This window comes from Molossus molossus, unplaced genomic scaffold (genome assembly GCF_014108415.1).
Source record: "Molossus molossus isolate mMolMol1 unplaced genomic scaffold, mMolMol1.p scaffold_m16_p_4, whole genome shotgun sequence".
In the NCBI taxonomy this organism is placed as follows: domain Eukaryota; kingdom Metazoa; phylum Chordata; class Mammalia; order Chiroptera; family Molossidae; genus Molossus; species Molossus molossus.
This window is the reverse complement of record NW_023425377.1, coordinates 74017138-74032091: the sequence shown is the minus strand read 5'-3', so window position 1 is coordinate 74032091 and position 14954 is coordinate 74017138. Positions and strand designations below refer to the sequence as shown.

Below are 14954 nucleotides of genomic sequence, written 5' to 3'. Positions count from 1 at the left end.
TATCCTTGGGTAAGGATTGCCAAAATAAAGAAAAGAGAGATAAATGGTTATTATTATGACTATATATATATATATATTTTTTTTTGGTACGTGCCCTAGCGGGAACCGAACCCAAGACTCTGGTCCGCAGGCCGATGCTTTAACCACTGAGCCAAACCAGCCAGGGATGACTATAATTATTATAATATTCGTTTAACAAACATTTATTGAGCACCTATGGTGTGCTAAATTGGGCATATGGAAGTTGCTGTCATTATGGTGATGTTGATGATCATATTGATGATTCATTCAGTGACTGAGTACTGAGCGCTCTCTGTGGTGCTATGGACGGCAATGTAGACAAAGCCACTCTACTGCTCTCATTCTAGGGAAGGTGAGAGGCACACAATAAAAACCCCAAAAGAAGCCCAGCTGGTGTGGCTCAGTGGTTGAGCATAGACCCATGCACCAAGAGGTTGCCAGTTGGATTCCAGGTCAGGGCACATACCCAGGTTGTGGGCCCAATCCCCAATTGGGGGCATGCAGGAGTCAGCCAATTGGTGTTCTCTTTCATTGATATTTCTATCTCTCTCTTCCTTTCCCTTCTTTTCTTTCTAAAAATCAATGAAGAAAAAACATTAAAACAAACAAAAAAGATGATCTCTGGAAAGGATGGGAGTTATGAAGTCAACTGAAGTGACAGCAGGGGTTTGAGGTCTATATTGGGAAATAATTGGGGGCTCTGTGCAGGGAGATCAGAGAAGAAGCTGACATTTGAAAATTTTCCACTGCAACCTAATGAATGGGGACAACCCAAGAGAAAGAGTACCAGTGCTTTCCTGGCCGGTGTGACTCAGTGGAGTGAGTGTTGTCTCATGGACTGAGAGGTCCCGGTTTGATTTCTAGTCAGGGCACATGCCTAGGTTGCTGGTTGTGGGCTCAATCCAATAGGGGGTATGCAGAAGGCATATGTTTCTCTCTCACATCGATGTTTCTATGTCTTTCACCCTTTCTCTCTCTCTCTAAAAAAATCAATAAAAACATATTAAAAAAAAAAAAAAAAGAATACCAGTGCAAAGCCTGGTCCAAAGCTGGTACTAGAATTATTTTCATTGTTGTTTAAATGTGCCTGTTGAGTACATGGGCTCTGGAGACCACTGCTTGGACTCAAATCCTGGGTTTGAAACCAGCCAGCTGGGTGGACTTGGATACTTGGCCTCCCCTCCCTGAATTTACGTTTGCACATTCATGACATTTTACTGCATATTCATGTAATTATTAACTGCACTTTCCTAGTTAAGTTATAGTCAGATTGCATGAGTTCTTACACATAATACAGTACTTAGGATGGTGCCTGGCTGTAGTCAATGCTTAATAATATTATTATCTGTTATTATTATCATTATCATTATTTTAGAATAAAGCAAGTTTTATTTAAGTACAGAAAAAGAAAGAGGCCAAGGCATGGTGCAACTGTGAAAGAAAAAGTCGGCATCCAAGTGGATATGGGCCAATTCAAGAGAGAATTGTGCCTTATTATTATTTATTGCATGGCAGTTAAGAGCATAGGAGCTGGGTTTGAATCCTGAATGCACTGTTGGCGGTGGGACTTTAGATTAGTGATTGCACCTCTGTGCTTCAGTCTCCCCTTCTGTTAAATGGGTGCAACGGCTGTGGTGCTGCTTCCAAAGTCTGCGCTTGCCGAATTTCTGTGCATAACTCATGCCTGGCACAGCACTCATGTGCCTTGCCCCAGCTACTGTGGACCAGGGTTCCACCTCATGACTGTGTATGATCTGGGCAGCAGGGAAGTTTGGGAGAGGAGGGAAGGAAACGGAAATTCAATCTCAGCCTGGCTGGGATTGAACCTGCTCCACACAGAGAGAGAGGGTCCTGAAGACCTCCAGGGGGGACATTCAGCTCTCTCAGGCCTCATCTGTCATTCCCCAAACCCAGCCCCAGACCTTTATCAGCCCCTTGGGCTGGAGTGGGTGTCCCTGTAGGGGAATTGAGGGAGGGAAGAGAAGGGGAAGAAGCTATTAGAACCGCCCACTCCTCTTTACTGGCATCTAACATCACCAGTAACACAACCATGACAGCAGTTAGGGCACATTTGTTGGGCATTTATCTTCCAACACTTCTTCATGTCTTTTTTTTTTTAACATTTTTTTTCTTTCATTGATTTTAGAGAGAGAGAAAGTGAGAGGGAGAAAGTGATAGGAACATCAGTGAGAGAGAACATCGATTGGCCGCCTCCTGCATGCCCCCCACTGGGGATTGGGCCCACAACCTGGGCATGTACCCTGACCGGGAATTGAACCGGCGACCTCTTGGCGCATGGGTCGATGCTCAACCACTGAGCTACACCAGCTAGGCAAAAAAAATAACAATCCTTAAAAAAAAAAAAAAAAAAGACAAGTCTGGCCGGTGTGGCTCAGTAGTTGAGTGTCGATCTATGCACCAGGAGGTCACCGGTTCAATTCCCGGTCAGGGCACATGCCCAAGTTGTGGGCCAAATCTCCAGTGGGGGACATGCAGAAGGCGGCCAATCTATGTTCTCTCTCATCGATGTTTCTATCTCTTTCTACCTCTCCCTTTCTCTCTCTCTCTCTCTCTAAAATCAATAAAGAAATTTTTTTTTTTTTTATCCTTACCCGAGGACATTTTTGCATTTATCTTCAGATAGAGCGGGAGGGAGAGAGGTGGGAAGAGAGAGAGAGAAACATCGACGTAAGAGAGACACATCTAGTGGTTGCCACCCACAGGATCCCAACCGGGGCCAAGGACAAACTGCAACTGAGGTACGTGCCCTTAGTGGGAACCAAACCTGGGACTCTCTGGTCCGCAGGCCAAAGCTCTAACCACTGAGCCAAACCAGCCAGGGCGAAAAAAAATTTTTTTAAATTGTTATTTTTGCTGTGTTTGACTCTGGTCTTGCCAAATACGATTTTCCTGAGAATTCAGGACCTTAGGGAAGGCCTTCTTGTGTTCTTACATTGGAAGAAGCAGAGGTAGAGAGGTGAAGCCACTGGTCCAAGGCCACACAGCCTGGAGGCAATTGAGTCAGAATTTGAATCTGAGTCTTAGCAAGCCAGGTCCCAGCCTTTACCCAACTGCTCTGCTGCATTGTGGGATACAAATATTACTATTACTAACAGTTTATGCCTATATCGTGCTCACTATACCCAGGTGGTGCCCTTACTGTCTCCTCTGCAGGAATCCTCCATGAAACAATGCTTTGAATTAGGGAAGCCTATTATTTCCATTTGACAGATAAGAACACTGAAACTCAGAGAGTGAGTGACTTGTACAACAAGTCACCTGCCAGCAGTGGCAGGGCTGAAATTCTAGTCCTGAAAACCCCACAGGTTTATGCTGCCTCAGTCTCAAATAGGGTAGGGGTGTCCTCCACAATCGTACCAGCCCCCTGGTGGTCAAGGGGGATTTCCGGAGCTGCCAGTCCCTTACCCAGCCCAGACAGCACTGAACCTCAGCAAGGGCCCTTCCCCTGAGATGTTTTCAGGCAGTAAATGGAACCCAAAAGCCTGGGCCACATGCCCTGGAATCTGAAACTCAAGTCCTGTTTTGCTGAAAAATTCATGAGCCCCAAAGCTTCAGTGGGATCAGAGAACAGAGCATCTCTGTGTGAACAGCTGCCCTGCCTCAGATGCAACTTCCCTTGTCTCCAGGACCTGTGGCCTTGCCCCAGTTCCTCCTACGTGCCTACCGCCTGCCCAGTTTCCCCTGAGGGACCCTGCCTCTAGGCACCCCATTCAATCCCTTCTCCACACCACTAAAAGGATCTCTCTAAAACTCACAGCTTCTACTGCCCTCCCTCCCTCTCACATCCCCCATAGGGGCACACCCCATTGCCCTGAGGTGTCCTGCCTGGCACAGCAGATCCCTGGTGACCTCTCCCACGATGCACTACTTGAACCCAATGGCCCAGACACACTGACTTCCCTAATTTTAGTTCCTCTCTTTCTTTTTTTTGTATGTGCCCCTAGCGGAAACTGAACCCGGCACTCTCTGGTCCACAGGCCGACTCTCAACCGCTGAGCCAAACTGGCCGGGGCGTTCCTCTCTTTCTTTCTCTCTTTCCTCTGGCACCTGACCACTCAGTGCACACCTGCCCCTTTTTGCTTTCTCCACCTCATTAGCATTCAGCTTGCAAGTCTCCTCTTCAGGAAGCTGTCGCTGACCTCCCAACCCATGTCTAGGTCATATGACTCCTATGGGGTTTCCCAAGTGTCTCCTGTCACAGCTGTGTTCAATATATATATATAGTTTGTTTGTTTAATCCTCACTGGAGGACATTCTTCCATTTATTATCAGACAGAGTGGGAGGAAAGGAGAGAGAGAGAGAGAGAAACATTGATGTGAGAGAGACATATTAACTGGTTGCCTCCTGTACAACCCGACCAGGGTTGGAGACAAACTGCAACCGAGGTACATGCCCTTGCCTGGAATTGAACCCGCTACTCACTGATCTGTGGGCTGATGCTCTAACCACTGAGCAACTGGCCAGGGCTGCACCATTTTTTTTTTGGTATGTGCTCCTAGCGGGAACCGAACCTGGGACTCTCTGGTCCTCAGGCCGACGCTCCAACCACTGAGCAAAACCGGCCAGGGCTGCACCATGTTTTTAAAATCTATTTAAAAAATGTTTATTATGGTCAATATATATAACATAAAATTTACCATTTTGTTCATTTTAAGTGTATGCTTCAGTGATATTAAGTACATTTACATTGTATCACCACCACCCATCTCTAAAACCTTTTCATCTTCTCAAACTGAAACTCTGCAAAAAAGAAAGAAAAAAAACACAACTCTGTTCCCATTAAACACTAACTCCCCAATCCACCTTCCCCCATCCCCTGGCACCTACCATTCTATTTTTTGTCTCTATGAATTTGACTTTTCTAGGGACCTCCTATAAGTGGAAACACAGTATTTGTCTTTCTGTGACTAATTTGTTTTTTTTTTTTTAATGAGTTTTAAATAGAGTTTTAATTACCCAAGAAACTTATTAATACTTTCTCCTATTAAAAAAGAAAGAGAGCCCTGGACGGTTTGGCTCAGCTGTTAGAGCGTTGGCCCACGGATCAAAGGGTCAAGGATTTGATTCCCAGTCAAAGGCATACCTGGGTTGCAGGTTCTATCCCGGCCCTGGTCAGGGTTATGTGGGAGGAAACCATTCAATGTGTCTCTCTCACATCGATGTTTGTTTTCTCTCTCTCCCTTTCTCCCTTCCACTCTATCTAAAAATTAAAAATAAAAATAAAAATAAAAAAGAAAGAGAAAGAGAGAACATAGATCAGGAAAACTTGTCCCCTTTGCTGGCCCCACTCCACCCTGGTCCCTCTAACAATCACTGGAGTGTTCAGATCCTTTTCTGTTTAGTTTCATGCAGATATATGTATGCATACCTCTGTGTGTAATGTTCTTTCTCTCTCTCTCTCTCTCTCACTATGCTTGAATAAACATTGAACAGAACTTGCTATTTTAACTCACCAATAGGACCTAAAAGCTTAATTGGGCTACACTGTCAGAGTTGTGGCTAAGGGGTGTGGAGCATGTGTGGGTTTTTTTGTGTTCTTCTGTACGTGCCCCTAGTGGGAACGGAACCCAGGACTCTCTGGTCCACAGGCTGACGCTCCAATTGCTGAGCCAAACCGGCCAGGGCTGGCGAGCATGTGTGGGTTTTGAAGTCAGGTTTTTGAGTACAAATCCTTGTATAGCCCCAGGCTCACTAACTGTGACTGTGAGTAAATTAACCCCTTTGAATCACTTTCGCCAACCAGAAAATGGTTGCAAGGATTTAATGCAAAGCATTTAATAAGTTGCTTAACCTCTCTGTGTCACTTTCCCCAACAAGAAAATGGTTATGAAGATTTAATATAAAGCACTTAATACCTTGCCTGATGCTGAGTAAGCTCCCTATAAACATTCACTGTTGTTACAACCTGCAGAGCCATCTCTTTCTTTCTTTCTTTTTTTTTGTTTTTATTTTGATAATTGACTCTCCTTCTTGGAAGGTGTCTTGTCCACAGTCTGCATTTATTTGTTTCTACTCAGTTTTCTTTGCTAGCTCTTCTTAAATTCCCTTCAAATACATGTGTTAATATTCCTCAAGTTGTATCAGGTTATATTTCTCATCTCTTTTTTTTTATCCTCACCTGAGGACATTTTTCCATATTTTGTTCAGATAGAGTGGGAGGGAGAGAGAGGAAGAGAGAGAGGGAGAGAAACATTGATGTGAAAGGAAACCACAACTGAGGTACGTGCCCTTAGTGGGAACCGAACCCGGGTCTCTCTGGACCGCAGGCCAACACTCTAACTGCTAAGCCAAACTAGCCAGGGCACCTCTTTCTTTCTTAAACTATATTTTAAAATTCCATTAAAAAAAAGTAATGTCGGCCAGTGTGGCTCAGTGATTGAGCCTCGACCCATGCACCAAGAGGTCGCCGGTTCAATTCCTAGTCAGGGCACATGCCCAGGCTGTGGGCCTCACCCACAGTGGGAGAATGTAGGAGATGGCCCATTGATGTTCTCTCTCATTGATGTTTCTCTCTCTCTCTCAAATCAATAAAGAAAAAAAAATCTTTTTAAAAGAAAGAGAGAGAGAGGAACATCTATTTGTTCTTCCATTTATTTATGCATTCATTGGTTGATTCTTGTATGTGCCCTGACCAGCCCACAACCTTGGCGTACTGGGATAATGCTCTAACCAACTGAGCTACCCAACCAGGGCTGGCATAATGCTTTGCTTTGTTGTTGTTGTTAATCCTTACCAGAGGATATTTTTCCATTGATTTTTAGATAGAGTGGAAGGGAAGGAGGGAGAGAGGAAGAAAAAAACATCAATGTGAGAGACACATCTATTGGTTGCCTCCCACATGACCCTAACTGGGGCTGGGGATCAAACTGGGGCTGAGGATCAAACCTGCAATCCAGGTTTGTCCTTGACTGGGAATCGAACCTGAGACCCTTCAGTCTGAGGGCCCATGCTCTAACCACTGAACCAAAACAGATTTTGTTTGTTTAAAAAAATTTTTTATTTATTGATCTTTAGAGAGAGATAGAAACATCGATGAGACAGAACATTGATTGGCCGCCTCCTGCATGGCCTCCAGTGGGGATTGGGCCCACAACCTGGGCATGTGCCCTGACCGGGAATCGAACCCGGTGACCTCTTGGTGTATGGGTCTACGCTCATCCACCGAGCCACACCAGCCAGGCTTGTTTTGTTTTTTAATCCTCACCTGAGGATATTTTTTCATTTGTCTTTAGATAGAGTAAGGAGGGAGGGAGAGAGGGAGAAAGGGAGAGAGGAAAAGAGTGAGAGAGTGTGAGAGAGAAACATCTACATGAAAGAGACACATGGATTGGTTGCCTCCTGCAGGAACCAGACCAGAGCCAGAGACTAACCGCAACCAAGGAGGTATGTGCCTTTGCCACCAACCCGCATCTCATTGGCCCACGGCCTGATGCTCTATAGCTGAGCCAAACCACCAGGGCTGCTTTCAGTTTTTGACCATTATGAATAAAGCTGCTATGAACATTTGTCTATATGTCTCTGTGGGTTTTTTTCTTTCTTTTTTCAATAAGTTTTTTCTTATCCCCACCCAAGGACATTTTTGCATTTAGCTTCAGACAGAGTGGGAGGGAGAGAGGGAGGAAGAGAGAGAAAGAAAAACATCGATGTGAGAGAGACACATCGACTGGTTGCCACTCACATGACCCCAACAGGGGCCAGGGACGAACTGTAACTGAGGTATGTGCCTATATCTGTAATTGAACCCTGGACTCTCTGGTCCGCAGGCTGACGCTCTAACCACTGAGCTAACAGGCCAGGGCCAGTTTTATTTTTCTTGGGTACCTAGGTGTACAATGGCTGGGTCATATGATGGGTACCCATTTAATTTTATGAGAAACATCCAGATCTGTTTTCCAAGTGACTGTGTTATTTTACATTCCCACCAACAGTGGAGGAGAGTCCCATTTGCTCACCAACACTTGCTTTTTTATTAGCTATTCTGGTGAGTGTGGAGTGGTATTTCATTGTTTTAACTTGCAGTTCCCCATGACTTCATTCTCCCTCTCTCTTTTTTTAAATCTTTACCCGAGGATATTTTTTCATTGATTTTTCAGATAGGAGGGAAGGAAGGAGGGACTGAGGGGGGGGGGGGAGAGGTAGACGTGAGAGAGACACATGATTACCTGCCTCCCACATGACCCAGACCTGAGCCAGGTATGTGCTCTTGACCAGGAATCGACCCGAGACCCTTCGGTCCACGGGCTGACGCTCCAACCGCTGAGCCAAACCAGCTAGGGTGACTTAATTATTTTTATCTGCTGCATGATATTCCCTCCTGTGACCTTACCATCCTGTGGTATATACAGTCCTCCGTTGGTAGACATGTATGTCTCCCCCATTATTTTACCATAATTATCAAAGTCGCAAGTAACACCCTTTGTTTGGCATGGACTCCCCATGCACACATGCTTGCTATGGCAGAGAGGAATCGCACAGGATGAACACGGTTTGGATTTGATCTTTCTGCAGCATCTGCCCACCCAGCTTGATGTCACCAAACTAAAATTCTTGCCAGTCTGATGAATGAAAAATGGCATAATTTTGTCTGTTCAGTGGCACACACCCATCGAGCGCTCAACATCTATTTGAGGAGTTAAATGGGTGGATGGATGAATGATGCACAAAACACACCAAGAAGGTCTCACAGGAGTCCGGATGGAAAACAAAGGTTGAGGCCCCACCCCCTCCCGAGCCCGGCCCCGCCTCGGGCCCCGCCCCTACCCGCGCAGGGCTCCCATTGGAGAAAGCACGTGGAGCGGGCCAGGCGAACGGGGCGGAGCCAGACCGGGGCGGGGCGCTGCAGCCCGCGGAGCCTCCCGCCCGCCTGGGCTGGGGTCGCTGTGGCTCGGACTACCCTTCCCGCCTGCTGTGGCCATGGAGGACGAGAAGAAGGACGGAGCCTACGGTAGGAGCCGCCTCTGACCTGCGGTCGCCTTTGCTGAATTGGGGGAGCCTTGGGGAAAGAGGACATCTAAGATCTTAAACACTCGCGTTGCAGCTGGGGCCTTCTTCTGTTTCCTGGGCCTGCATCCCCGTCTGCGCCGAGCCCACTCCCCCACTTCCCGCCTGGTCGCCCTGCGTCCCCTCCGGGGAGCCCCTGCTCTCCCTCCGGCCGATGGGCCGAGACGCACGGCGCATTCTCTGACCTGATAGGTCCCGTTATCTGGGCGGTTCAGATGCCAGGCGGGGGAGGGGAGGCACGGCGACCAGGGCTTCGAAAAGGGACACGGCCCCAACCTCCCCAAGTCCCCCTCTTCCAGTCCTCTTTGTCCGCTTCTTACTCCTGCCCACATCTCCTTGGAAGTCGAAGTCCCTGGCTTTTGGCCCTATGGGGAAACTGAGGCAAGACTGGGCAGACCGAATGCAAGGGTGGGAGCCGATCGAGTCTTGCCCGCCGCCAGGGAAGGGCGGAAACAAGGGCCCCTCCGGTGAGGGGGCAGGTAGGAAGGCGGAAACAATTGGCAAACTTTCCCTACCCTGTGCAAAGGGTTGGGGGTGTAGAACCCCTTCCCGCAAACCTCTAATGGTGTCCTGCGCCTCTGGGACCCAGAGAATGGAGCCAAGATGAGGCCCCTCCCCAACCATGCCCTACTGTGCTTCTCTTCCCTGGGTTCTCACGGGAGGATTGGGGGAAATGGTTCTCAGCTTCTCCTTTCTCTTTTCCATTTTGGGCCTCCAGGGCTGAGTTGGTTACACTCCCCACCAGGCACTGCCTTGGGGCAAAGGGGTTCTGTCACCCTTCCTTGTGCGACAGGTACTTCCTGGAAACTATGAGACTGAATGGCCTTGGGGAAGGGGCCGGAAACCACTAAAAAAAGAAAAACAAACCTGCTAGAGCTGTGCCTCCACCCCCATCCCATGGACTGTGACCTTAGGAGGCTGTACAGAGACATTTGGGGGAGGCTGGGACCCTCCCTGCCCAGCTGTCAAGAGGGAGACAAGGGGACCTGGCCACCAGCCAGCCACTCCCTTCCTTGCTTGAACCTGCCAGTCTCTTAAGGGGCTCCCTTGTTCTTGATTTTGGCTCAAGCCCCAGACCCTGCAGCTGCCTATGCTGTGCATCTCATGGGTATGGCCAGCTATCTCTGATCTTTTAATTTTAGTATGGGATCTGGGCCTGGCCCTGCCTGCCTGTGGGCAGCACTTGAGAAATCTTTGGGCTCCATAAGGCCAGGCTGGGATAGGGATGCAGGGGTGGTGGTGGTGCTGAGTGGACAATGATGTGATTCACCCAGCCTTGAATTTGACCAAAGAGAGCTTGCCATGGATGGGCCTGAGCAAACCCTCCCAGGCCCTGCCAGGCTCACACCCGAGACAGGGAACCTCTGTGCCTAGCAGACCTTACGCTAGACTTTGGGAGCACATTCCATCTACAAATATTTATTGAGCATCTTTTAGGTGGGGTCTGGACACTGAGAACACAACAGTGAACAGAGCAGAATCCTTGACCGCAGGGAGTGGACAGGGAGTAAATATGTAATTCTAGGTTGTTATAAGTGCTGTGAAGCAAAGAACAGGATACTGTGTATGTGGGGAAAATCATCTGAGATTATTTTAGGTGACCAAAGGCTGGAGGTTGAGCCGATGGCTGTGGGAAAATTTGAAAGAAGTGTGTTTCAGGCAGAGGGAACAGTAAACAAAACACACAGTTGCTTAATTATTTCTGAGGCTCAGAGAAGCCCAAGGTGGAGGCTTTGGCTGGATCTTGCAGTCAGCTCTCATCTCCTCCAGTGGGGCCACATGGCTTGACTCCTCCAAGTGGGGAAGGGTTTCACTTAGCTTGTAAAAAGTTTATTCTTATCAGAATCAAAAACCTGGGGACCTCGGACTGCCCTGTGAAGAACATGCCAGATAATGGGGACCTTTCCTTTGGGAACAGTGTGCAAGAGTGACTCACATATCCTTTTCTTGTACCCCAGTGCTTTCTGCGAACTTATGGGGTGACATCAGATAGACACAGGCTCAAATCCTGACTCTAACATGAGCTATGTGGCCCTGAGCAAGTTGGTGACTTCTCTGAAACTCAATCCTCATCTGTAGGGCCGGGCATGGCGGGAACCATTTTGCCCAGTTCCTGGCAAGCTCTATGTGCTCAGGATACCTCTGGGGCTGGTTATACTGGGGATATGGATTTTCCATGAGCTAATAGAGAAACAGCCCTCTCTGTCAGGATGTAGACTTGGGTTGACCCGGGCAGGGCAGGAAGCTCCCTTCTCAGCAGACACATCTAGAGGAAGGCAGTGGCTCCAAGAAGGAAATGGCTCCTTGCCTCAACTGTCAGCACTGGGCATTGCCGTCCTTACCAGCCCACCCTTAGCATGAGCAGCATGGAATAAGATTCTAGAACCTATCCCTAGCTGGTTTTGCTCAGTGGTTAGAGCGTCAGCTCGGGTTCGACTCCAGTCAAGAGCATGTACCTTGGTGGTGGTTCGATCCCCAGCCCTGGTCAGGCAACCAATCGATATGTCCCTCTCACATGGGTTTTTCCCCCCCATCCCCACATCTGAAAATAAATGAAAAAATATTCTCGGGTGAGGATTAAAAAAAAAAAAGAACTCTGGCCAGTTTGGCTCAGCTGTTAGAGCGTCGGCCTGTGGTCCAGAGAGATCTGGGTTCGGTTCCCGCTAAGGGCACGTACCTTGGTTGCAGTTTGTCCCCGGCCCTGGTTGATTGTGCGGGTGGCAGCCACTAGATGTGTCCCTTTCACGTCGATGTTTCTCTCTCTCTCTCTCTCTCTCTCTTCCTCCTCTCTCTCCCTCCCACTCTATCTGAACAAAAAAAAGATTCTAGAACCTAAAACAATAGAAGACTGGTGGGGTAGAGGTAGGGGGAGGGTGGAAAAAAGGAATGGTGCTTGTTAAAAACCAGATTCCATAGCCCAGTTTCCTAGAGAATCCAACTCAGCCAGCAGTGGGTCCTGGCACCTGATTTAAAAAAAACAACAACACACCAAAACATTGTTGGGAGAGGGTATTTACTTTTTTTTTTAATCCTCATTCGACATTTTTTCCACTTATCTTCAGATGGAGTGGGAAGGAGGGAGGGAGAGAGAAACATCCATGTGAGAGAGACACATCGACTGACCTCCTCCCACACAACCTTGACCAGGGCCAGGGACCAACCCACAACGGAAGTAATTGCCCTTGACCGGAATTGAACCTGAGACTCCTTGGTCCACTGGCCAACACTCTTAACATCTGAGCCAAACTGGCCAGGGCGAGAGTATTTACTTCTTAAATACAACTTTTTAAAAAAGAGATAATATAGCCCTGGCTGGTGTGGCTCAGTTGGACATTGGCTTGTGCATCAAAAGGTCACTGCTTTGATTCCCAGTTGGGGCACATGCCTGGGTTTCAGCTCCATCCCCCAGTGGGGGGTATATAGGAGGCAGCCATCTGATTCATGTTCTACTCTCATAAGGATGTTTTTCTCTCCCTCTCCCTTCCTCTCTCTCTAAAAATCAATAAAAATATTAAAAATAAAATAAAAAAGATAAGCCCTGGCCAGTTTGGATCAGCAGTTGAGCGTTGGCCTGCAAACCAGAGAGTCCTGGGTTCAGTTCCCACTAGGGGCACGTACTACAAAAAAAATAAAAAATAAAAATAAAAAAATAATATATAATACATTCACATGCTTCAAAATACAAATGATATAAAAGATTTTATAGCTTTATTATAAAAAGTCTCCTTGTTTCCTCTCCCAGCCCCATACTCCCTTCTTGGAATGCATTAGTATTACAAACGCTTGTGTTGTTTTCCAAATGGAGTCTGGAATTTAGACCTTCCCATGCAAGTATATACATGTTCTTTATTTCCTGGCTGGTGTTTTTGTTTGCTTGTTTGTTTGTTTTTTGTTTTGATGTCAGCAAATCCCTAGAGTGCTAGCTTCATGAGGCAGGAATGCATGTCTGGTTTGAAGGTGTATCAATGGTGCCTGGCACTTAGTAGATTGCTCAACAAATATTTGTCGAATGAAAGGTTTGTTTCACATATAGCTTTTTGTTTTTTCTTAATATATGTTGGAAATGATCTCTCGTCAGTGCCTAGAAAGCTTCCTCAATCCTTTTTTGTTTTTAATCTTCACCCAAGGGTATTTTCAGATAGAGTGGGAGGGAGGGAGAGAGAACAAGAGAAAGAGAGAGAGAGAAACATTGATGTGAGAGAGACACATCGACTGGTTGCCTCCCACATGACCCTAACGAGGGCTGGGGATCAAACGGCAACCAAGGTACATGCCCATGACTGGCTGGAATCAAACCTGTGCCTCTTTGGTCCATGGGCTGGTGCTCTAACCCCTGAGTAACCGGCCAGGGCTTCCTCAATTACATCACGTAATGCATCTGTGGGTGAACCATTTTATATTTAATCGATCAAGAGGAATATTTTAAAGTGTTTTTTTTTTAATTGAATTTTTTTAGAGAGAGAAAGGAAGGGAGAGTGAGAGAAAAAGAGAAACATGGATGTGAGAGCAAAATGTGGATTGGCTGCCTCCTCCATGCCCCACTGGGGATTGAGCCTGCAACCAGGGCATGTACCCTGACCAAGAATCAAACTGGCAACCTTTTGGTGCACGGGACAACATTCAACCACTGAGTCACACTGGCCAGAGCTGAACTTTTTAAAAAAATTATTATTATTATTTTTATTACTTGTTTTTAAATCCTCACCCGAGGATATTTTTCCATTTTACTTTCAGACAGAGTGAGAAAGATAAAGAGAGAGAGGAACATCAATGTGAGAGAGACACATTGATTGGTTGCCTCCCACATGACCCCGACCAGGGCCGGAGACCGAACCTCAACTGAGGTACATGCTCTTGACTAGAATCGAACCTGAAACTCTTTGGTCCTGGGGCTGACGCTCTAACCACTGAGCAAAACCAGCCAGAGCCAGGACTGAACTTTTTTTGAAGCAGAAAATTTATACATAAAAGGATTCAGATTCTAAATTTATGAGGCTCCAGGAGTTTTCACACCCATGTAACCAGCACCTAGTTCAGGAAAAAAATATTACTAGCACTCCAGAAGCATGCCTAAGGAGGGCCTATCAGTATTATTTTATTTTTTGTGGTAATAAACATAACACAAAATTTACTCTCTTAACTGTTTTTAAGTGTATGAATAAAAAAGAATATACAACAAAGACAATATGTGAACCATGAAGCTTAAAATCTTTAATATCTGGCCCTCAACAGAAAAAAATTGCAGACCTCTGGTAAAACCTTCCCTGTCACCCCAGAAAGTTCTCTCATGTCCTTGCCCCATCAATCCTCAAAGGGAGGATTATTTTTAAATAGATTTTAACACTTATATAAACAAAATTAATAGATTGATTCTCTGTGGGTGCTGAAAATTAAAAATAAGCCCTCAACCTCACAGAAGATTTTAGCCTTCCACCTGAAAGAACCCTTCAGAAACCCTCAGCCAGCTGTCCTCATCTTGGAGGTAACATAGCCTAGCCTAGAAGTCTCCAGAGCTTAGTCTACTAATTTCTGTGTGTGTGTGTGTGTGTGTGTGTGTGTGTGATTTGTATCTTTTTATAGCTCCTCAGGCTAGTTTAATGAAAAATCATACTGTTCCCAGAGTAGGATACCATGTTGCCTTATGAAAAGATCAAGTAGGTTTAAGGTCTCTGATGGGGAACAATATTCAATTATGTTAGTATGTGTGACAAAACTAAGGGATAAATAACTACAAATCTGCTTATGTATGTGAACTGTAGACAGTGTCAGGAAGGAGGAAAAGGAAATCAGTGAGAGGAACTGCCCCCTCCCGGGAGAAGAAGTGAGAAATCAGGGCCCCACGTGAGAGGGAGAGTGATTTCTCTTAGTCTGAAGTCTTGTTCTGGTATAAGTTTCTATCTTGATAAGCATA

General features: G+C 46.5%; 1 protein-coding gene across 3 annotated transcripts in view; it reads left to right on the top strand.

Annotated features, from left to right (window-relative positions):
- Positions 1-8878: 8878 nt before the first annotated feature.
- SLC44A2 (solute carrier family 44 member 2) overlaps positions 8879-14954 on the top strand; it is a 29632-nt gene continuing 23556 nt past the window's right edge. For all 3 annotated transcript variants that reach the window (XR_004962012.1, XM_036281744.1, XM_036281743.1), the window contains exon 1: positions 8879-8987. Coding sequence is in view for 2 of the 3 variants with exons in the window: in XM_036281744.1 (XP_036137637.1) it covers positions 8957-8987 (31 nt within the window). In the remaining variant the exon portion in view is untranslated. The remainder of the gene's footprint in view (positions 8988-14954) is intronic.